At 37.7% G+C, this 24,414-nt stretch overlaps 1 protein-coding gene across 5 annotated transcripts in view; it reads left to right on the top strand.

Moving 5' to 3' along the window:
* Positions 1–24,414, top strand: part of GAS2 (growth arrest specific 2) — a 139,473-nt gene that overhangs the window by 57,613 nt on the left and 57,446 nt on the right. For all 5 annotated transcript variants that reach the window (XM_042237625.2, XM_027963089.3, XM_060404227.1 and 2 more), the window contains exons 6-7: positions 12,666–12,807; positions 20,354–20,461. In XM_042237625.2, the coding sequence (XP_042093559.1) occupies positions 12,666–12,807; positions 20,354–20,461 (250 nt within the window). The remainder of the gene's footprint in view (positions 1–12,665; positions 12,808–20,353; positions 20,462–24,414) is intronic.

Below are 24,414 nucleotides of genomic sequence, written 5' to 3'. Positions count from 1 at the left end.
AGTTTCCTAGCTTTGTTGTGTAACAGCCTCTGGAGAGGGTCCTCTAGTCTTCTATCCGCTCAAGCCTCTACTACTCAGGCTTAGTTCATAGTGTCTGACAGTCCTTAGGACCCCACTCTCCTTCCGCCACTATCTTGGGTTCTGGAGCAAGAACCCAAGAGAGGGAGCAAGACAAAGGTACCTGTTGCTTCTAAGACTCTGCTAAACTACTCCTCCACCATGCTTAATCCTGCTGGCCTGTGGGACAAACAGCTTTGAGTGAGAGGGCTCAGCCTTGAGTCTTTGGGTTCAGCAGATATCCCTGAGAAAGGTGATTTTACAAAATAGAAGTAGAGTCACAGATGTAGAAACACTTATAGTTACCAGGGAATAAAGTGGGAGGGATAAATTGGGATATTGGGACTGACATATATACTCTACTATATATAAAATTGTTATCAAATAAGATGGAGAAGGCACTGGCACCCCACTCCAGTACTCCTGCCTGGAAAATCCCATGGACGGAGGAGCCTGGTAGGCTGCAGTCCATGGGGTCGCTGAGGGTCGGACATGACTGAGAAAGTTCACTTTCACTTTTCACTTGCCCGCATCGGAGAAGGAAATGGCAACCCACTCCAGTGTTCTTGCCTGGAGAATCACAGGGATGGCAGAATCTGGTGGGCTGCCATCTATGGGGTCGCACAGAGTTGGACACGACTGAAGCGACTTAGCAGCAGCAGGAGCAACTAATAAGAAGCTACTGTATAGCACAGGGAACTCTACTCAGTACTCTGTAATGGCCTATATGGGAAAAAATCTAAAAAGAATGGAATTTTACCTATATATACAAAACTGACTCACTTTTCTGCATGCCTGAAACTAATGCAACATTGTAAATCAACTATATTCCAATAACAAGTTCAAAAAATATAAGAGGGAGGAAGACACACAAAGTAGAATCTCAGTAAATGAGCTGCTAGTCCTGAAATGCTCAAATAAAAGAGAGGTTATCTAGAGTTCCTGTGTATTAGATTAAGCAGAAAACTTTTTTGTATACTTGTTTATTTTAATATTATCATCAGAATATTCTGAAATGGCATATTCAATTTTGTTACTTTGATAATCTAAATATGTGGGTCAAATAGGCATGACTCTGAAAGTTGTTATGGGGTAAAGCAAATAGCTGAGAACTAGCTTACAAATAGCTGAGAAAAGAAGAGAGGCTAAAGGCAAAGGAGAAAAGGAGAGATATACCCATTTGAATGCAGAGTTCCAAAGAATAGCAAGGAGAGGTAAGAAAGCCTTCCTCAGTGATCAATGCAAAGAAATAGAGGGAAATAATAGAATGGGAAAGACTAGAGATCTCTTCAAGAAAGTTAGAGATACCAAGGGAACATTTCATGCAAAGATGGGCATGAAGCAGAAGATATTAAGAAGAGGTGGCAAGAATACACAGAAGAACTATACAACAAAGATATTCATGACCCAGATAACCACAATGGTGTGATCACTCACTTAGAGCCAGACATCCTGCAGTGTGAAGTCAAGTGAGTCTTAGGAAGCATCACTACAAACAAAGCTAGTGGAGGTAACGGAATTCCAGTTGAGCTATTTCAAATCCTGAAAGATGATGCTGTGAAAGAGCTGCACTCAATGTGCCAGCACATTTGGAAAACTCAGCAGTGGCCACAGGACTGAAAAGGTCCGTTTTCATTCTAATCCCAAAGAAAGGCAATGCCAAAGAATGTTCAAAGTACCACACAGTTGTACTCATCTCATGCTAGCAAAGTAATGCCCAAAATTCTCCAAGCCAGGCTTCAACAGTACGTGAACTGTGAACTTCCAGATGTTCAAGCTGGTTTTAGAAAAGGCAGAGGAACCAGAGATCAAATTGCCAACATCCGTTGGATCATTGCAAAAGCAAGAGAATTCCAGTAAAACAGTTACTTCTGCTTTATTGACTACACCAAAGCCTTTGACTGTGCAGATCACAGCAAACTTTGGAAAATTCTTCAAGAGATGGGACTCCCAGACCACCTTACCTGCCTCCTGAGAAATCTGTATGCAGGTAGAACCAGATATGGAACAACAGGTAGAACCAGATATGGAACAACAGACTGGTTCCAAATTGGGAAAGGAGTATAGTGTCATATACATCAAGGCTGTATATTGTCACCCTGCTTATTTAACTTATATGCAGAATAAATAATGCAAAATGCCAGACTGGATGAAGCACAAGCTAGAATCAAGATTGCCAGGAGAAATAACAATAACCTCAGATATGCAGGTGACACCACCCTATGGCAGAAAATGAAGACAAACTAAAGAGCCTCTTAATGAAAGTGAAAAGCTGGCTTAAAATTCAACATTCAGAAAACTAAGATCATGGCATCCCGTCCCATCACTCCATGGTAAATAGATGGGGAAACAATGGAAGCAGTGACAGATTTTATTTTGCAGGGCAGGGGAAGGGGCTCAAAAATCACTGCAGATGGTAACAGTAGCCATGAAATTAAAAGATGCTTGCTCCTTGGAAAAAGATCTATGACCAACCTAGACAGTATATTAAGAAGCAGAGACATTACTTTGCCGACAAACGTCTGTCTATTCAAAGGTATGGTTTTTCCAGTAGTCATGTATGGATGAGTTGGACTATAAAGAAAGCTGAGGACCGAAGAATTGATGCTTTTGAACTGTGGTATTGGAGAAGACTCTTAAGAGTCCTTTGGACTGCAAGGCGATCAAACCAGTCCATCCTAAAGGAAATCAGTCCTGAATATTCACTTGAAGGACTGATGCTGAAGCTGAAACTCAAATACTTCGGCCACCTGATGCAATGAACTGACTCCTTGGAAAAGACCCTGATGCTGGGAAAGATTGAAGGCAGGAGGATAAGGGGATGACAGACGATGAGATGGTTGGATGGCATCACTTGCCTTGATGGACATGAGTTTGAACAAGGTCCAGTAGTTGGTGATGGATAGGGAAGCCTGATGTGCTGCAGTTTATGGGGCTGCAAAGAGTTGGACATGACTGAGCGACTGAACTGATAGAGGTAAAAAGAAGAGGACCACTTTCTACAGAATTAGCTGGGAGTTTTCATTTTCCTGCTGTTTAATGTACATCATTTACTTATTTTCTGGATTCATTTTTTGAATTTATGCTATTAACTGAATACTCTGTTAGGTATCCTGCTGAACTAAAAATTTTTAGTATGATCGAGTCACCCAAGGAAAAGTTTGCCACCCAATGACAAAATCCTGTTAGAAATCACTTTTCCTCCAGCTCTGAGTCTGGCGTGAAAAATCATTTGCCATAGTATTTAAAACAACATATTGGTTAAGGAAGGGGAAGCATAATGGCCTGGTCAATTTGAAGGTGTTTTGTGTTTTTCCTCAAATATTTTAAAATTGAGATTTTGGGTTGCTCCATTTATTTTTTAAAGCCATGTTATTGGTATATGATTATCATACAAAAAGCTGTACATATTTAAAGTAAACAACCTGATGAGTTTGGTTATAAGTATGCATCTATAAAACTATCATCACAATCTATGTCATAAATGTAGTATCACCTCCAAAAGTTTCCTCTGCCTTTATTATTATTATTTTCATTATCATTATTCTTGACAAGAATGGGTGGCTACATTTCTAACCACACTTATGACCATGTGTACTAGTAAAAGCAGAGATTATTTGCATTATAAAAATTTTACTAATTTCACAAAGCAGTGATTGAAGGATTAAGACAACACATTACAGTGTTCGATTAGTAAATTTTGTTTTTTATCTTCCTTACCTACCTGAGTGCTATGAAATATTGTACACTTACCATGAAAAAGAGAAAATAGGCTGAGAGATTATTCAGGTTGTTATTTTGTATGCAGCATAAAGTTAAACAGCTGAATACCCAAATGGATAGAATGAACATTTAAGTATAAATGTCTGTGTAAGTTTCTCTTTGGACACATTTGAAGATTTTATTAAAATTTTAGGGGAAGTTCAATTGTACTTTAAAAACAGTCACCCAGTACACCCAAACAACATTACCTTAGTCCTGTGTTGAAGCATAATAGTTGAAGGCAAAAAAAAAAAAAAAAAAAAAAGGGAAATTCATCATTCTCACCTTATTTTATACCAAAATTTCTGTTTTGATATAGTAAACCTTTATCTAGATTATTGTATGGGTGCTTCCTTCCCCTTTTACTTTTCCATGATGTTGAATTAGGACAGCATTATTGAATTAAGACAGCAGTAACCAAGACTAGAAGTGATGTTTGGAGAGCTCTCAAGAATCACAACATTAATTTGTACACACAACAGATGCAGTTTGACCATGACAAAATCCCAACACAACGTTGTGAATTTTGTGTTTTTTCTACTGATAGATAATGCTTTTTTATATTTGATCCTAAATATTTATTTCTCAAGATTACATAAATGTCATTTTAAAAACATCAACATCACTTCAGAAATGATTAACTAGAAGTTTCTAATTCTCTGCCATATTCCTTGCCTGGGTTCCTCTGTGAAACTCTCTTGAGAGCTGTGGACTTCTCTGAGTTCTGAAATGGGAGAATGAGACCACTTATTTTTGCTCTCATGGGTAAAACTTCCCTTTATTTTCAACTACAAAGAGGTATCATCACTGTGAAATCCCTCCGTTAATATTTCAGAAATCATGTCAGTTTCTGTATGTAAAATATGCATGTTTGCCTTCTGCAAAATAAAACACTCAGCAAAAACAGGTCACTAAAACCTCAAAAATCTATTTAATGAGAGTGCTTTGATATTCATTATTTTTAAAAAGTTGCTGTGAATTCAGCCTTTTTTTAAGACTGAAAAATTAAGATTAGCTTTATGATAAAAGTAAAGAACTTTTGTTAATTTTGTTTGGGGCTATGATGAATAGTCAACATCAGAGGGAAGCTTTTTATTTTTATTTTTATTTTTGAGTGCTTCATTTTGAACAAAATTTATGACCGTTCAAAAGAAATATACTTTGTGAATATTTCCTCCTATTTTAACTCGTGACATAATGAAATGTTACTTAAAAGAAAATATTCTTACACCAGGCTTATTAGTTAACTCATCCTATTTAAAGAACTTGACTCTTACTGCTAAGAATAAAATTTGTTTTCATTTGAGTGAAACTTCCATCCAGACTTTAAAGCAGAATAAAAATGGGGCAAAAACTATCTTGCAAGAATCTTTAAGTGATCTGTTATATGCCTTAAGAAATGGGAATGTCTAAACTTTATCCCTCCAGGTCTAATCGGAGAAGGAAATGGCAACCCACTCTAGTATTCCTGCCTGGAGAATCCTGTGGACAGAGGAGCCTAGTGGGCTGCTGTCCATGGGGTCGCATGGAATTGGACATGACTGAAGTGACTTAGCATGCATGCATGTGTTGGAGAAGGAAATGGCAACCCACTCCAGTGTTCTTGCCTGCAGAATCCCAGGGACGGGGGAGCCTGATGGACTGCTGTCAATGGGGTCGCACAGAGTCGGACACAACTGAGGCGACTTAGCAGCAGCAGCCAGGTCTAATAAAATAGACCCCAGATGTCTTGTCTTTGAAAATTATCATCTAGTAAATAGTTCGAGTAAATTTTCTAGTTCAGGGCTTAGTTTGGGGGCTCAATTATTTCATCTAGACCAATCTCAAAAGTTGTAGCCTATGTCAGAAAAATGTAAAGTCTATTTCTAATATCTCATCATAAAGTTATTAACCATAAGACCCTTTCCCTAGCACTTTTTGAATGAGACCAAAAATGATAATATGACACTGCCCTTTCAGTATTCTCCCTACTTTCGTATCACTGGGGTATACAGATACAAAGATTTGGTTTTAGCAGATCCAACCTTCTTGCTGTCTTTTGTTGACCCTTATTCAGTTTGAAAGCAACAGTTGCTCCTTCCCCTACAAAGTTTTGAAATCTTGTTGTTGGGCGAGAATAGACAACAGTGAAAGTGAAGGTGGAAGACACTCAGTCGTGTCTGACTCTTTGCAACCCCAAGGACTACACAGTCCATGGAATTCTCCAGGCCAGAATACTGGAGTGGGTAACCTTTCCCTTCTTCATGGGAGCTTCCTAAATCAGGGATTGAACCCAGGTCTCCCTCATTGCAGGCAGACTCTTTACCAGCTGAGCCACAAGGGAAACCCTAGACAACAGTAGTCGACCCTTATTCAGTTTGAAAGCAACAGTTGCTCCTTCTCCTACAAACCTTTGAGATCTTGTAGTTGAATGAGAATAGACAACAGTATACATTTTTGAAAACCGTTTAGACAAAATCAAAATGTAGCATGGGATAGGGTTAATCATGGAAACCAGAATGAAGCAGCTTTTTGGAGAGCCAAAAAAAGACCTTTTAGTGACTAAGTTGGCTTCAGGTGCAGGGCCCCAACCCAAGGGGAATTTCATGATTTACAGCCTGTTGACATCTCCAGACAGACAGGAAGCCAATGAGCCGTACTTAAGTGTGTATTTCAGGATTGGCTGACTGTACCTTATGCAGCTTGAAGTATTCAAAAGCCAGTATAGGCAGAGATTTGGGGCTTAGTGTTGATTTTCTGTGTTCAGTGGCATAGCTAATTTTCAGCATTCCCAGATAAAGAAAAATCTCCAGGACACCGTTTTCCATGTGTGGTGTTGTTTTCTACTTCATTCAAACTTTGTTTTGTTTCAGACGTGGAGTGGAACCTGTTGGTACTTTAATAACATTTTTCATATTATTTCATTTAATTAAAATATTAACAGGAAAAAAAATTGTTCAACCCAACCAACCTGTTTCTAAAAGGTGGCATGAATCCACCAACAATTACAAATGAAATCATATTTTCCAATTGACCTAATTTATATTTTCCAATATGATGTTTTCACTTATGATTGACTTTTAATTGGCTGTGAATTCTAGTGTGTTAAATTCCTCTAGCATCGCTGCCCAGTTTGTTATTCTCTTAAGAACATTAAATATAACAAAATGTTATACCTTGTTGGAACTAAAAATTTAAATAAGTCTAGAGGGATTAAAAAGGATTGCCTGTTGAAGTTCATCCAGTGAGTTAGTAGCAAAAATTAATTTATAACTTTTGCTATGCTTCAGCACTGAGATATTACTGCTATCCCACAATTCTGAGAAAATTAATTTAAAGGAAGCCTATGTGAGTTTTTGAACTGTGGTGTTGGAGAAGACTCTTGAGAGTCCCTTGGACTGCAAGGAGATCCAACCAGTTCATCCAAAAGGAAATCAGTCCTGGGTGTTCATTGGAAGGACTGGTGTTGAGGCTGAAACTTCAGTACTTTGGCCACCTGATGCTAAGAGCTGACTCATTTGGAAAGACCCTGATCCTGGGAAAGGTTGAGGGCAGGAGGAGAAGGGGATGACAGAGGATGAGATGGTTGGATGGCATCACCAACTCAATGGACATGGGTTTGGGTGGACTCTGGGAGTTGGTGATGGACAGGGATGCCTGGCATGCTGCAGTCCATGGAGTCACAAAGAGTCAGACACAACTGAGCGACTGAACTGATGTGAGGTTTTGGTAAAGGATACAGACAATAGTAACCTAACGATATTGTAAACTTAAAAAATATTCACAACCTAAAAGCTGAGAATTACGTTTTATGTTGTGGGAATTTTAGGATTTCATAGCTGGGAGACAACATCTCAAGTGACTCTGAGAGAACTGCTCCAAGGAGGAATGGGGAGGAGCCAGGTTATATAGAAGTTTTACCCCAAAGGGCAAGTAGTCTGAACATCGTGGGCTTACCGGTGGCCCATGGTAAAGATCCAGTCTGCCCATGCAGGAGATGTAGGAGACCTGGGTTCAATCCCTGGTTCAGGAGGAGGGCATGGCAACCTACTCCAGGATTCTTGTCTTGAGAATCCCATGGAGAGAGGAGTCTGACGAGTTACTGCCCATAGAGTCGCAAAGAATCTGACATGACTGAAGCGACTTAGCACACACACACAGTCTGAACATCAAACGATTATTTTTAATTAAAGGAAGCCAGATATCTCAGGTTAAGGAATTTAGTGTTTTTCTTTTTTATGGGAAGATGCAAAAGTCTGGGCTCACTGAAATCATTGCTTTCATATGCATCTCAGCTATCTGGGCCAATATTCTGTTTTTCACATCCTGAGCTTCCTTGGGGTTGCAGTCTAATGGCTGTTGGCACACAGGTAATCCTTTCCTTCCTGAGTGCCCTTAGGCCTCAGGAGCTCATATTAAAGGACTGGAATTGCTGATGATTGTGACATCCATGTTTACTGATACAGCAGGAGTATCCCATTTCTCATAATAAATAAAACTACATCTTAATTATGAGACTGTTTCATTATATCATTGGATGGAATAATATATTTTTAAAAAATTAAAACTTCAGCAAAAGGACCTCAATGTTGCAGTTTCCTGGTTGTGCAAGCTTTGATACATCAGTTATCAATAGCCATTTCAGAGGTGGTGCCCTGTGTCAGACACTGTACTGGGTGTGTAATGGATACTGTTTTTATTCTTTCTAACTGTATTGAAACACAGGAATTAGAATTTTCACTGTTTAGTGAAATAAAACTGAGACTCAGAAATGACGTATATCAAGATGCCCCAGTGGTACAGGTACATGGAAGATGTTCAGTTTACAGTTATTCTTTTCACTTTCCTCTTCCTCCCTCCTTCCCGCCTCTGCCTCCTCCCCCTCTTCTGCTACATCAGACCACCGCTAGGACAGGTCACTTTCATCTCTGTTTTCCTGATAGAAAACAGACTCTTTGAGGTTAGGTGATTTGCTAAATTTAAAGAATAGGTTAATGGCACAGTTAGCTCAAGTCTGCCTCAGGGAAGAATGATACCCGGATCTCCAAGTGAATATTGTTGGTACTTGTCAACAGTAGGAGACACTGGGTTGAGTAAAGTGTAATTAGTGAGCTCTAGAAAGTTAAAAATGTATTTTAGTTTTGAATAAGGTTTAAAGTCTTCTAGAAGAACACTTTTTAGGGGTAAGGCACCTATTTACATTTAATGTTGGTATGTTTTATTAAAGTGATACACATTTAAAGATCCAAAACAATGAACTCTGCTTCATTTCTGGAACCTGAACACATTGTAGGAGAATCCACAGTTTGTTTCCCATTCAAACAGTAGCTATTAAGTATCTATTGTGAGCCAGGATTTGCACTACCTGCCGAGGCGGCTGTGGATCAGACAGTGGTCTCTACTGTTACAGAATCTGCAGTCAACTGCGTGTTTCTACAAACGTCCTATTGACTGGCTAATCTGTTTAAAAGCTTTGAAATGTGATAGTGCCTAAAGTCTATTCGCTAATGATTTATGTAACTAAAAATTACTCTGTTCACTAGAAGCAGTTATCAAAACAGCAATTATTATTTGAGTTGTGCCAGTTTAAACTGTTTTGTACCAAATTCTGGTATGTTTTCCAGCTCTCAAAGAGCACTTGACATGTGTGTAACGTCAGCTAAATGAACAAACCATTAGAACAGGAGACTGATAATCTAAACTTTTACGTTTAACAATGTTTTTTTAATATACTATTCAGTCACTCCAAGGTACTGGACATTTATTGCCAGCATATTTATTCTCTCTATATAGATTATTTACTTTGTAGACAATCCATAGCTTATTTTTTTTAATTGCCAAATGACTTTTTCCTCTTCTTTTTAATATGTGATCACCTGATTAAAATATCTAAGAAAACCTGAAGCCAAAAAACCTGTATTGTGTCTTTGTCCTTTTCCTAGCTAGTTCTGTATTTTCTCTGGGTCTGTTTTATTTATTCTATAAAACTGAAAGGATATAACTACGTGAACTCAAAGATCCTCTTGAATTATCTTTGGTCTCCTCCATCTAGGCATTATAATATACAATTGATATGCATTGAGGAAATCAAATCAATTTCACATTTACTCTAAGGAAAATATGATTAGGAGAGGGATGAATGCTATTAACAACTATATCTCTGTCTTTAAACTGCTGTGACATTTATAATTTACAGCATATAATTTTACCATTTTGTCATTTTAAATTATGTTTTTCCTCTGTATTCATTTTCTTTCTCTCTAACACTATAAATGCTTTCATTATGTTGTTCCTAAGAGAATAATTGATAATGCTGTATAACCCATTCTACATTATTCTGAGTCCATAAAGGTATACAATTAACAGTGAATTTCTTCTCTATAAATTCATTTAAGAACTTTTATTTGGAAAGTTTGCTGTTTTCAACTTAACTCTGACTTTATTTCCATCTTTAAAAAATTTATATTCAAAATAGGAGTTCAGTTACAGCACTAATATCATTAAAGCTAGTAAATCTGAAATTGGAAGACAAAATTTACATGGTAATTCATGTTATTGACTCATCAATGTACTACATGGAGTCTTTTAATTTATTTTTGTATGTTCTTATGAGTCTGTTCCTGTATATTTTCATATATAACTGTAACTAACTTAACTACAATGACATCTGCATTTTTTTAAATACCAAATGGACCTTTGTACATAAAAGTCTGGCCTTAATTTTGGTGTTTTCTTTTGGATCTTTTGGTCTGATTTTAGACATGACTTTAAACAGACATAAGCATCCCCTTAACCCATACCTGCTTTTTGTACTTATACTGTTGGAAGCGCTGACTGTGGCCTTCATTGTTACTTTCTGTGATGTATATATTGTCCTGCAAGATTTTATACTGACCCATGCAGTATTTCCTGATTCAACTGTGTATACTCTGCAATCTAAGAGAGATTGTGGCAAATTTGGAGCAGGCCTATTTTCTGGTTTGTGGATTTTGTTCTTGTCAGGAATCTTGAAGATGTTTTGTTATGGTGAAACTGTGCAGCTGGTCATGGCTTCTGGGTGTGTGTGCTTAGTGCTCAGTTGTGTCCAAATCTTTGCAACCCCGGGGACTGGAGCCCACCAGGCTCCTCTCTCTATGGGATTTTCCAGGCAAGAATCCTGGAGTGGTTTGCCATTTCCTTCTCCAGGGGACCTTCCTAACCCAGGGATTGAAGCCCATGTCTCCTGCATCTCCTGCACTGGCAGGCAGGTTCTTTATCATTGTGCCACCTGGGAAGCCCCTTGGCTGCTGTAGGAGCCCTTCTTTTCTGCAGATTCATCATCTATGACTCATACTCACTGATGTATAGGCTGTCACCTGAGGAATATGTATTAGCGCTATCAGCCTCTACTTGGATATCTTCAACCTCTTTTATACCTTTGCAAATTTTGCAAGCAATTAATAGAAAGTGATTGAAAGCGCTATATAGAAACTGATTCATTAAGTACTAAATTTGAGATATAATTATTAAATACTTTTAAGATTTTATTTATATGCTATATACCATATTATAAAGTATAAATCTCCTTTTACTATTAACAGATAGTTAACCTCATTTAACTCATTTAACTCATTTTAACCTCATTTAGAAAAGAAAAAGTATAGTAGATAAATTCCAGAGAATTATTTAGTGTTACAAAAAATTATGTTAAAATGTTAATGATATTTCATTATAAAATGATGTATTGAGAATTAAAAATCTGCTCAACAGATATTTTGACTTAAAATTTAACATTTTTGGTGTTCTAGAGTATAGGTTTCCTCTAAAAATTATAGCAGTATGCCAGTGACTAATGAAACTTTGGCAAATTCTTGACTGCAGTAGTTTCCTAGGATGCCTTAACAAAGTACCACAGATTGTGTGGTTTAAATAGAAATTTCTTTTCTTACAGTTCTGAGGTCAAGGTGTCAGCAGGGTTGGTTTCTTCTGAGGTGTCCCTTTTGGCTGGTAGATGGTCATGTCTCTGTATCTTCACATGGACATCTCTCTGTATTTGTCTGTGTCCAAATTTCCTTTCTTATAAAGATACCAGACATATTGGAATAGGCCCCACCCTAATGACCTCATTTTATGTTAATTACCTCCTTGTAAAGATTGTATTTGCAAATACAGTCACATTCTGGGGTACTAGAAGTTGGGACTTTATACTGGGCTTAATGTTTGTGTCCCCTCAGATAGTTTGTTGAAACCTAATGCCTGCTATGATGATATGGGGAGGCAGGGCTTTGGGGAAGAGGACGGAGTTCTCATGAATAGAATTAGTGCTCTTATAAAAGAGACCCCAAAGAGACCCCTTACCCTTTCTGCCACATGAGGTGACAGTGAAAAGACACAGTCTATGAACCAGGAGGGCTTCCAAGATGGTGCAGTGGTAAAGAATCTGCCTGGCAGAGCAGGAACTGCAAAAGATATGGGTTCGAGCCCTGGGTTGGGAAGATCCCCTAGAGGAGGAAATGGCTACCCACTCCAGTATTCCTGCCTGGACAATTCCATGGACAGAGGAGCCAGGCAGGCTACAGTCCATGGGGTCACAAAAGAGACACAACTAAGCACATATACCTGTAAACATGTAAACATGTGTGTGTGTATATGTATGTATATTTATGTATGTGCATGTATGTATGTGTGTATATATATACACACACAAATTTTCTTCCTGCTTAAAAGGGTGACAATTTAAGTACCTATCAGAATGCCAGAAAAAAATTAACGTTATTTTGAAAAGTTAGCAGTTTGGTCTTGTGGTGTTCCTAATTGAATGTAATGTATGTCAAGTGTATCATCATTATAAATTATGCATGTTTACTTGTCTGGTGTCTTTTAAAAAGGTATGGTGTGGAGCCTCCTGGTTTGATAAAATTGGAAAAAGAGATAGAACAAGAAGAAACACTCTCCGCCCCTTCTCCTTCACCTTCTCCTTCTTCAAAGTCTTCTGGAAAAAAGAGTACAGGAAACTTATTGGATGATGCAGTAAGTAAAATCCATCAGGTTTCTTACCAGTACTTGCTCCTTTTTGAACTTCAAAACTCATTCTATTCAGTCTCCTCTCTGTCTCACCTCTGCCTATTCCAATGTTACTGCAATTTCTTTTAGAGTCCTATGAGAAAGTTTATAGTCCTGCAATTGATTTCAAGATTCAAAACTGAGCCGCTTATCTTATTTAAAGTACAGCATCACTCAATTCTGCTGAGTAGTACCTTAAATTTTAGGATAATGAGTCCAGCTCCTGAAAATTGTCTTTGGAAACACTTAAGCATTGATACTATTCCTTCCTGCTCCCTTATTCATTGATAAGAAGTCTGAAGGCATGGGATCTTAAGGACTGTTAAAGAAAGAAAGGCAAAATGCAATGGAGAAGACAACTGTCCTTTACTGACTCTGCACCAGGGTGGGAGGTGGGCTGCCATTATTCTTCAAGTGATCTTGTTAGGCAGGTCTCTTATTGAGAAACCTGAGACTTGAAGTTGAATTACCTGCTGAGAGGAAGAGAGACGCTTAGATTGCAACCCAATTTTGTCTAACTCTCTGAGGTCACCCTCCCTCTACTTAACAGAGTCCTTGAGTCACCGTCTTTGGCAGATTAGGAAATATTTTCATTACCTCCTCATACAGAAAACAGATTCTGGGTGTAACAGTAAACAGGATGAAGTAAAATTCCCTGGCTACTTCTGTTGTCTCTTAAGTCCTTGGTCATTAGTGGTGTGTCTGATTACATGTATGCATTTACTTCTCAGGACATATGTTTTGAGTGTAAATGTCAAAACTGCCTCTGGGTTTTATGAAAAATGGAAACCTTTACTCTGAGGGAGAGGGTGGGATGATTTGGGAGAATGGCATTGAAACATGTATACTATCATGTAAGAAACGAAGCGCCAGTCTATGTTAGATACAGGATACAGGATGCTTGGGGCTGGTGCATGGGGATGATCCAGAGTGATGATATGGGGTGGGAGGTGGGAGGGTGATTCAGGATTGGGAGCATGTATACACCCGTGGTGGATTCATGTCAATGTATGGCAAAACCAATACAGTATTGTAAAAGTAAAATAAAGTAAAAAAAAAAAAAAAAGAATTCATATTACCTTAAAAAAATAAAAGTGAAAAAAAAGAAAAATGAAAACTTTGGGGATGTTAGACTGAAGTATGTCTCACATACACAGATTAGATCCCTTGGTACAATATGCACAGTATGTCTCACATACACGGGGAGAGTTCTTAGAAGCTAGCACCAACCATAATGCCCGTTATGAGGAATAGGCAGAACTGAAAACGACAGCTAGCTCTTAGCTGAGAGTTTCTTTCCCTTGGGCCTGAACTGGAAAGATCTGGGGAAATGACTGATTGGTGCTGTTGGATATAGAAAGATTTCTCCCACCTTTTATTCTCTTTCATGTGACACTATAATCTACATTGCAGATTTAGATGAACAGAAATATAGCAATTTATCTGACAGATTGAGAATTTCCATTTCTGCTAAGGGCAGCACATTATACACTTAGCCCATCAAGCTATCTTATCCGATATCAGTTTAATTTAGTTTTCCTATGTTCAGTCCACTCAGAAATGAAAGGATAGGCAGGGCATTTCAATATAATGCACCTAAAAGGATGTTAAAATCACAGGAATGTTTCTAAAGATCAGTCACATGCCTTGCATCCTACTATTTCATTTTTATTTTGTAAGGTAGTTGAGTAACTTTGTATTAATAGTATGTAATGGCACATTATATATTGATAAGAACAACTTTTCTTTTTTCTCAATTATACTTTTTTGAGTAGACTTCATTTAGAGTAAGATCTTCCTTTTAGTCTTTCTCTTATAAAAGTGTTTTTCTGGGGCTACTCTGTTTGATCTTTGTCCTTTTCCTCTAAGCTGTTACCTTCATTCACTGTCTTTAATGCATTATAGTCAGTGGTCTGGCCAGCATCACCCTTAACCTCCTTATGAATGAATTAGTGAACAAATGAATATTTTAGTCCTCAAATTATGAGACCATTTTCCGGTGTGTCTGACACTGTTGACCACTCTGTTCTCGTAATTCTCCACAAGCATTATTGCTACCAGAAAGCTCAACCTAAAGGGAATTCAGAATTGATTAAAGTCTTATAGGAGCTCTATAATGTCCAGGGTAAAGCCCAAACTCATGTACGTGTCACACAAGGCCTCCATGTTGTGGTCCATTTTGTCTTTCCCAGCCTTTTTCACACTCTGGGTTCATTCTTACATAGTAATGTATCTCTTGTAAACCTGTCCTCTAGGCCCAAATGCCCAAGGATTATTTTACACCCTGTGGTTTTCCTCATTTGCTTTCCTCACCCTGCTCGTTTTTGGTTTCTGCTTTTAGACACCTTTTCATCTTCTAAAATTCAGGCTATGCGGTCTTCTGTAGAGTTTTCTTGGCATCTCTCATTCCCAGTAAAACTGACAAATGTGTCCTTGGTTCCTCAAGTGTTTTTATACATTTAGTGAAGTGTTTATCACATTGGGCATAAATACCTATTCTTCTCTAGGTACTGTCTTTGTTCTCAAAGACGAGGACCATATTTTATTCAGCTTTATCTAGTGCCATGCTAATTGGATACATTGTTAATGTGAGTAATCAAAGCTTGAAAAAGACTCTCCCTTTTTCTGTTTATCTGGAATGGCCCTGTGCTCTGGAGAAAATGTGCGTTTCTCAGCTCTGCTGTAACTTAGCAGAAGGAGAGGAGATGTTGCCCCTTGGGCTGTTTACCTGAGCCTGGGCAAAGTAGCTAGAATGGTTCCCTTTCTTCACCCGCTTGTGTCCTGTGTGGCCGCCCCTCATCCTTGAGAAGGGGAGAAGGACAGGGGAAGAAGGTGGTGAAACAACTATGGAAAGGATTTTGGAACAGTTTTACCAATAATCCAGTTCAGAGCACGTACGTGAGTTAGGGACTGTCTTCAAAATGGCAAGACTCACTCTGTGGTTGCTCTCGCTATGCCAGGTTCTGTTCTCGCAGCTGGAAACGAGGAAGAGGCTTTCGAGAAGCTTTAAACTCCCTTTAAAGTTTTTCAGGGTTTGGGAACATAACCATCTGTATAGTCAGGGGGTTTTCATCGCATGTAGGAAATGTGCTAAATGGATTCTTATGTATTGTTGTCAGCTAGAATGCTGTGTGTGCAGTCTTCAAAGAATCTTTAATCAAACACTCACACCACCAGATGGCCCATGGCATGAATAATTCCATGGATAGGTTAGTTTAAGAAATACAGCTTACTATAGTCCCTACCTAGAGTTTGGCAATGCATTCTGGCATATGAAAGGCACTAATGAGTTCTATAATAAGATCTTATTTAATCTGGAATTTTCCATGCTTCTTTGGACACAGAAGCCTCTTAAAGTCTCCTTCATACTACACTGGGGAAACTGTACTGAAATATTTGCATTCTGTTTAAGTGAGAGTTTTTCACCAAAGTGTTTTATTTCAGGGACAGTAGAACAGAGAGAAAAACCATTTGGGCCTCACTAATGGTTTAAATCAGAGCTTCATATGTCAAATATGAAAAGGAAATAGTTCATATGGCAACTGCTTCCCTGCCTATGAGGCATAGATAGCCATTGGGGAGTTGCAATTCACATACGCCAACATGTGCTTTAGAATGGGGGTATAAAATATTGCTTGCAAAGTTCCTGTGTTTATTTAATAATATTGAATATTTATACTCTAGAGATATTATTTACATCAAAAAAGAGGAAAAAAGAATAAAGAAGAATAATGAAGAAGAAAAAGAAAAAAAAATGGAGAAAAGAGTAAAGAAAGAAGGAGGGAAAAAAAAAAAGACACAGACCCATGTTAAAATGTCATATTCCAGTGAACAGTTCCAACAATAACTGCCAGTTTAGAAACTTTCAATGCATCTTCACATTTCCTTGTTTGACTTAGGAGATTTGTGGAAAATTGAAGGAAAAAATAGGTGACCCTTAATGTGGGTAATACATCCCACCTTCTTTAATCAAGCAAGACATCCTATGAGGAAGAGAACACAGTGGAGTCATTCAGATTAATTTATTCCCCAGATGTCCTGATAAAGTGACTCAGCTGTGATAAAATGATGGGGTCAGGTTTAGTTCCCTTGTGTTGAGCCTGTTCCCACACAATGAGTTGAATACAGTTCTAAGAAACCAGTCTTACTTTCTTCCTCTTCTCCATCAACTTCCTCAGTCTGGGGATGAGAGATAGTATAATTCCGAGTAATCAGGCTCCTCTTGAAATCCCATTTCAGCAGAATACTGGCTGGGTTCCTGGCCAAAAAGAGAACACCTGCCAGACTGACTTATCCCAAGGTAATGTAAGAAGCACAGGTGTCATCAGTCACTGTTTACTTAACAATATATTTCCATTACCCACAGTCTGGCCTTGTCTCTTCATTTCTGCCTCCAGCTCTCTCACAACTACACAAAAGCCCTTGATTTAAAAAAGAGCAAGTATATTTTCAAAGCTTAGGAAGACATTAGAGAAGGACAGACCACTTAAGAAAATGTTTCTTGTATTTTATTTCATTTGATACCAACAGTTTCTATATATTGTCTAAAAACACTTCAAGATGGAAATACTTTCCATACATACTTGTGACTGTCATTTCTTAGCAGAGGAACCACTTGAATAGCAATTTAATGTCTGTTCAATTACTAAGCTGCAGAAAAGCTATGCCAAACATGAGTTTCTTAAAGTTTGGGCCATGTGCTTTTATGATGCTGATTGTTGGATACTTTGGGGGGAGGTGGCCAATGTCCTTCTCTTTTCCTCCATCCCTTCTCCTCTCCCTCCTTTCCTTCTTTTCTCATGGAATTATTGTGGTGCTAAGAAAAGCTGTACTATTTCTAGCAATTGTATTCAATAAACCCAATTTATTTACATATTTATTTAGAGTTTTAAAACATGTTTATAAATACATATAAAAAGAGATACACATATTGGAATACTCAAAATGTTTAAAACAGTACACATTCATTGGTCCTGTAACCTCACCTCCACCCCAGACTATGGTTCTGCATCATAGAAGGGAATGTCATACTTCTTGTTCTATTATCTCCATCTTGTTCAAGAATATCTCTTAAAAAAATTCCTAGGGATGGAATTCTGTTAATACTGGGGGAGTAGGTAGGTGTATCTATAGCCCAAGTATCATATGGCAGGAAAAACTCAGAACTCAAAGACATGGGCCTAATCACTAACATAATTAGGTATTTCACTTTTTCAGTGAAGGCCATCTCTAAAATTCTTTGAATCCAGTCAATCTGTCACACTAATTCGCTCTTGTGTCCTAAGTGCTTGTTTATTCAATGTGTATTTATTGAACACATATTATATGCCATTAAGGCATTGTGTTTTATTTCAAGGATTTAAAACTATAATGAAGTATTATCTCAATCTTCAAGTAACTCACCATCTGGCAAAGAGACATGAAGGTGAACCACCCACTGAGATACAATGTGCTGTAACACAAATAAGTAAGAAGAACTGTAGGTTTATATGTTGACAGAATTAGGAATTCTAGAGGGAGCTGATGAAAATATATATCCTGACATTGGTTCTCTTTTTCCGAGCAATCGTGTTGGTTCTCCTTTCTAGGCATCCATGAGACATAATTGTATAGTTCTTTTTTTTTTATGTGGACCATTTTTAAAGTCTTTACTAAATTTGTTACAGTATCACTTCTGTTTTGTATTTTGGTTTTTTTGGCCCTTGAGGCATGTGGGATCTTAGCTCTCTGGCCAGGGATCGAACCCTCATTCCTTACCTCGGGAGTGCAGAGTTTTTAGCCACTGGACCACCAACAAAGACTCCATAATTGTATAGCTCTTAAGATAAATTTTGCTTCAGGATTCCCCCACTTTTTCTAGCTTTTCCCTCTACTGTCTTATGCTTTCATACCTTCTGGAGCCTCACTTATTATAGGGAAAGCAAGTGGTGTAAGTTCTTTATTCCAGCATGCAAGTGAGTTCCTATGTTACCCTTCCCACAGTTTTTGCTTAGTGGAGTGCTGATTGAAGTCAGACATTAGTTGAAGAAATTTGAATTTCTTTGATGACAAATTTCTAGGAGTCATGTCTTTATGGAAGTAAGGATTTGGATGAGAGGTATCCAAGCTAATTCCTTCAGAATCTAAATTTATTCTATGCAGCTTCTCAAATGTAGGTTGAGAGTGATTTAGATCTGCCATCTATGGAAACTTTGACTCAATACACAAGATATTCTTTTGCATTGTCTGGTTGCGAAAGTGAAAGTCGCTCAGTCGTGTCTGACTCTTTGCAACCCCATGGGTGATACAGTCCATGGAATTCTCCAGGCCAGAATACTGGAGTGGGTAGCCTTTCCCTTCTCCAGGGGAATCTTCCCAACCCACAGATCAAACCCAGGTCTCCCGCATTGCAGGAGGATTCTTTACCAGCTGAGCTGCCAGGGAAGCCCAAGAATACTGGAGTGGGTAACCTATCCCTTTTCCAGCAGATCTTCCTGACCCAGGAATCAAACTGGGGTCTCCTGCATTGCAGGCAGATTCTTTACCAACTGAGCTATCAGAGAAGCCTCTATTGTCTGGTTGGTTGGTTACTTTAAGAGAGGACAGGTATGAGACACAACATGGCAGGTTCCCAAAAAAGGAAAACATAAATAAACCTTATTCCTAAGATAATGGACTATATATTGTCTTTAGTAGTCACAACTATTTATAAGCATTTTGCATTTATCATTTAGTATATGCATTTTTTAAAGAGTAGGGAGAACCCCATGGACAGAGAAGCCTGATGGGCTACAATCTATAGGGTCACAAAGAATCAGACATGACTGAAGTGACTTAGTATGCATGCACATGGAGATAAAACAGAGAAAATTTGATAGTCAGACATGGATTCTAAAGATACATATAAACTGTAAGATACTGTTATGAGAATAGGTCTTGGAAGATGGGAATTACTGAGGAGTGAATTGCCAGATTAGTCTGGATGAATTAAAGATGACAAAAAGAGTTTAAAATAGGGTGAAGTGGTAGTCTCATTTTAAAATAATAATAAAAAATAAAATAAAATAAAATAATAATAAAATTTAAACTCTCATTTATTTTGAAAATGGGTAAAATTAATGTTAAAATTATGATAGGGAAGCATATGCACTATGTTAATATAGAAGCTGTTCTAGCCATCAGTAGACTTCCTTGGCAACACAATGTGCACAATCTTAATTCACTAAACATGAGAACCCAGAGCATCATCCCTACACTGCCAGTTGATTTGCTCCCTATTATCCTCCAGTATTATCATTGCCATCAGCCCGCTTAGGCCTTAGTGCAGTTACTGGCCTGCACAAAGTGCCTTCAGGGCCTGACCTCTACATAGTTAAGGTTTAATATGATATTTCTGTGCCCACATCATGTCCATAGGCTGATAGAGAACACTTTTAAATGCGTTAATGGTTTAGCGGCCTTTGAACCCGTGAAATAAATTAATCTAAATGGAATCTGATTAAGGAGAATGAACTTGCCAGCTCTTCTATTTCAGGTGAAGCGGATTTCTGAAGATCCTCCTTGCAAATGCCCAAGCAAGTTCTGTGTGGAGAGGCTCTCTCAAGGAAGATACCGTGTGGGAGAGAAGATCCTTTTTATTAGGGTAAATTTTCACTTTTCACTTGATAGCTTGTTCTCCTGAGCATGTACAGAGCTTGAGTTGGGGGTTACAGGGAAAATATGACCAGTAACTAAGCAGGAACTTCCCAAGTGGTGCTTCCAATTGGCTTTGAAGACATGAGGTATGGAAATTTTTATGATCATACATAATTACTGCTGAGGGCTAAATAAATACAACTTTATCTTTTTACATATACACCAAACAGATCATAGAATCAAACTGAATGAGGCAAAGAAGAGAAAACAAATTCTTTTTTTTGGTCTAGGCATTTAGTTTCAAAGGAACAAAATCTGCTTCAATGGGTAATAAGAAACACTATTCTTCCCTGGTTTTCCATATCTTAAGTTTGGGAAATGATCAACCCATAGGTCCTGATAACTTTCAAAATATTTGAGTATGTCTTTTGAAAAAGTTTGGGTTATGAACCAGGGTGAGGAAAGTCAAAACTCATTACGATAGAATGATTAAATGATGACTGCCATTATTTTACTAGTTTTCTGGGTTAGAATAAAGAAGTAGGGGGCCTGTGCCAATGAATGATTTGGTGGCCTCTGGCCATTTTTCAGTCATCCTAATTAAAAATCTGACTAGATGTCATGAACAATTTTTGATTGTAATTATTGACTTAATAAAGCAACATTTCAGGCTGTGATCTGCTTTATTAATCAAGAGAATTTAATCTCTCAAAACATTTGTTTGCTTTTCCTAAGACCAAGAGAGAACAATCCCTAAAAATCACTGACATAGAAAGCACTATGCCTTAGAAAGTCATAATTGCACAATTCTTTTGATAATTCTGTATCTAACACATTTACTGCTGTTTACTATTCTCAGCATTAGCTAGAGTTAACAATTTCACGTCTAACCAAATTCCAGTTTGTTGACAACATCCAATGACTTATGTATGGCTTATGATTATTATGTATTTTTGTTGTTGTGAACACATTTTCTCATTACGCATTTTAGTCAATACAATAACAACCAATAAGAATGAAAAATTAAGAATGTGCGTGGATTACTGAGAAAGAGCCCAGAAGACGTTTCTGCAGATGATATCTGCGCTAAGCATATGCTTTGCTGTGGGTTTGTAGAAACCAATGTATGATTGGATACTTTGCATACATGGCTATCTAATGTTTACTTATGTTAAATGCATCTATATGCTTATGTAGGTATGTTGATTTATATGCACAAGTTTCTAAAGGTGAGGGAGAAATCTCTACCCAATATAAAGAATCCTTTAGTACAAGGGGATATCTCCAAGGTTTTTAACTATCACTTTTAGGCAAATATGCTAATAATCCCCTGCTACAGTGGGAATTCTCTTGTTTCTAGTTTATCAAAACCAATTTCTCAAAGCCCCAGATTTGGCATTATACCTTCCAATGAGCAGCACTGTTTTTGAACTACCTAATAACCCTGATGCTAGGAGGGATTGGGGGTAGGAGGAGAAGGGCATGACAGAGGATGATATGGCTGGATGGTATCACCGACTCAATGGACATGAGTTTGGGTAAACTCTGGGAGGTGGTGATGAACAGGGAGGCCTGGTGTGCTGCAATTCACGGGGTCACAAAGAGTTGGACATGACTGAGTGACTGAACTGAACTGAATAGACCAACTAAGCTAAATGCAGTCAATTTCTGTCTATGGTACAGATACAGATTTGCTCTCTTCCAAGGTTTAAATCTATCAATTATTTTTCACTGTCTTTGGAATGATGATGAAACCTCCTTGTTGACTTCTGTAGTAACAGAGATTTAGGTATTTCTATTTAGCCATGCTGTGTATCTTTGAAATGTAAACAGAGGGTTTTCAGCCTAATGTCATGATCTTGTGGAGGAGAGAGGTAAGAATTTTCCTTTGTTCTTTTGTTCATTCATTTAGTTGGTAACTACCCAGGCTTCAAGTACTAAAAAATCACTTGGCAATATAAAGCTGTATAAGCTTGTAGGAAGGTTTTCAGAAATATGTCTTAGATGCCATGAAAATGTCTATACTATTTGATTTGTCAACCCCAATGCAACTCCATGTAAATACTTTAACAATAGTATTCCGTGTAAACAATCTAACAATGATTTTAAAAACTGGTCCTCAGATATGCAGCAGTATCATCTGGGAAATGGTTAGAAATGCAAATTCTTGAGCCTGTCTCCAGACCTATTGAATCAGAAGCTCTGAGGGTGGGGCCCAGACACCTGTGCTTTAACAAGCCTTCTGGATGATTCTGATGTGTCCTAAAGTTTGAAACCACTAATCTAAAAGAAAGAACTAACTATATGAATGAAAAGATCTGGTTTTTAATAGTACAATTAGAAATCACTTGCATATCTGATCATGGAAGAATATAACCATTGAGGTACTAGGAATGATTATTTTAAAGACTTCTCTGTATTGTGAGAAAAAACTGAAGATACAATGTTAAGTGGGAAAACAGACTTTGAAATTGTATTTACATGTAAAAATATCTGTGTATAAATCCAATATAATTAAGACAAAGGGAATAAGAATAATTGAAAATATTTTTTTTAATTTTCAGAAGGCATTAAATTATGAGTGAATGATTTTTTCTGTTCTACATTTACTGCTGATGATATTAAAAAATAAGGATTCTTTAAAAGCAAAGTCAGCAACCTGATACCATTGCAAATGTGAGAATAAATAAATGGACTTCTAATATGTATCAGATTAATTAGCTCACTGCTCATTTTTCCAGTCTTTTGCCTAAGCTTTTTATCTTCTGGACAGTAGAGAGGTTTATTGGCACCATGGTGTTGTTTAGACCAGCGAGGGCTTTGCATTTGGTTGTAAACTTGGAGCATATTTTTCCTCGGATGAAGCTCTCATCTTTCCTTATTGTTCTTTACTATTTTATATTTCCGTTGTGAAAACTCACACAAATTGTTTGCAGTTAGCCCTAGGAAATGTATAAACCTATTAATGTCCCTTTTCTACTCAGACCCCATCAGTGAGCCATATGCTCAGTTTTCTCCCTGCTGAAGTTTTAATGACTAAAAACTTTATAGTCATTAGGTTTTTATCATTTGATATCCCTTTCCTTCAAGGCTCAGTTTTTAGTGACATGCAAATAATCTAATACAGTAAACTGACCTGTGCTAATGCATGAATTGGATGTAAATGACTCCAGTGAATAGCACTTCCATGGGGGTAAGATCTTGACACTTAACACAGTTGCTCTTGTGTTCTGATAGTGGAGCATGAGAGCAAGCCAGTGGGCTCACATGTGGTGAAGTAGCTGACTTTTTTTGTGCTTTGGGCACTAATACAATGAATAATTTTTTGGTTAATTACAGTTTACCACTACCCTAAATTTAGCCTTGTTCAAAATTTGTTTCAAGGATTTATAGTTCTAGAAGATGTTAAAAAATATTATTCATAAAAAAGAAAGGTATGACCATAGGTTTAAACAGAATTTTTAAATAACTCTTATTACTGATAATTGACTCTATTAGTCTCTATCTTAGCACCTGTGATGTATCTCACTTTAACTTCTCAGTGCAATGTTGCCATTCTCATTGTAAGCTGAGAAACACAGAGGTTGACTAACTTTCCAGATTATAAGCAAACAAGTGATGAAGCTCAGTTCAGTTCAATCACTCAGTCGTGTCTGACTCTTTGCGACCCCATAAGTGATGAAAGTAGGGAAAACCATGAGATTATTCACGTATGACCTAAATCAAATCCCTTATGATTATACAGTGTGAGTGACAAATAGATTCAAGGGATTAGATCTGATAGACGGGGTGCCTGAAGAGATTCAAGGGATTTTATCTGATAGACAAGAGTGCATGAAGAATATGGACAGAGGTTTGTGACACTCTACAGGAGGCAGTGATCAAGACCATCCCCAAGAGAAAGAAATACAAAAGGCAAAATGGTTGTCTGATGAGGCCTTACAAATAGTTGTGAAAAGA

Source organism: Ovis aries, chromosome 21 (assembly GCF_016772045.2).
Source record: "Ovis aries strain OAR_USU_Benz2616 breed Rambouillet chromosome 21, ARS-UI_Ramb_v3.0, whole genome shotgun sequence".
NCBI lineage: Eukaryota > Metazoa > Chordata > Mammalia > Artiodactyla > Bovidae > Ovis > Ovis aries.
The sequence above is the reverse complement of the archived record's forward strand: the minus strand, read 5'-3'. Positions and strand labels throughout refer to the sequence as shown.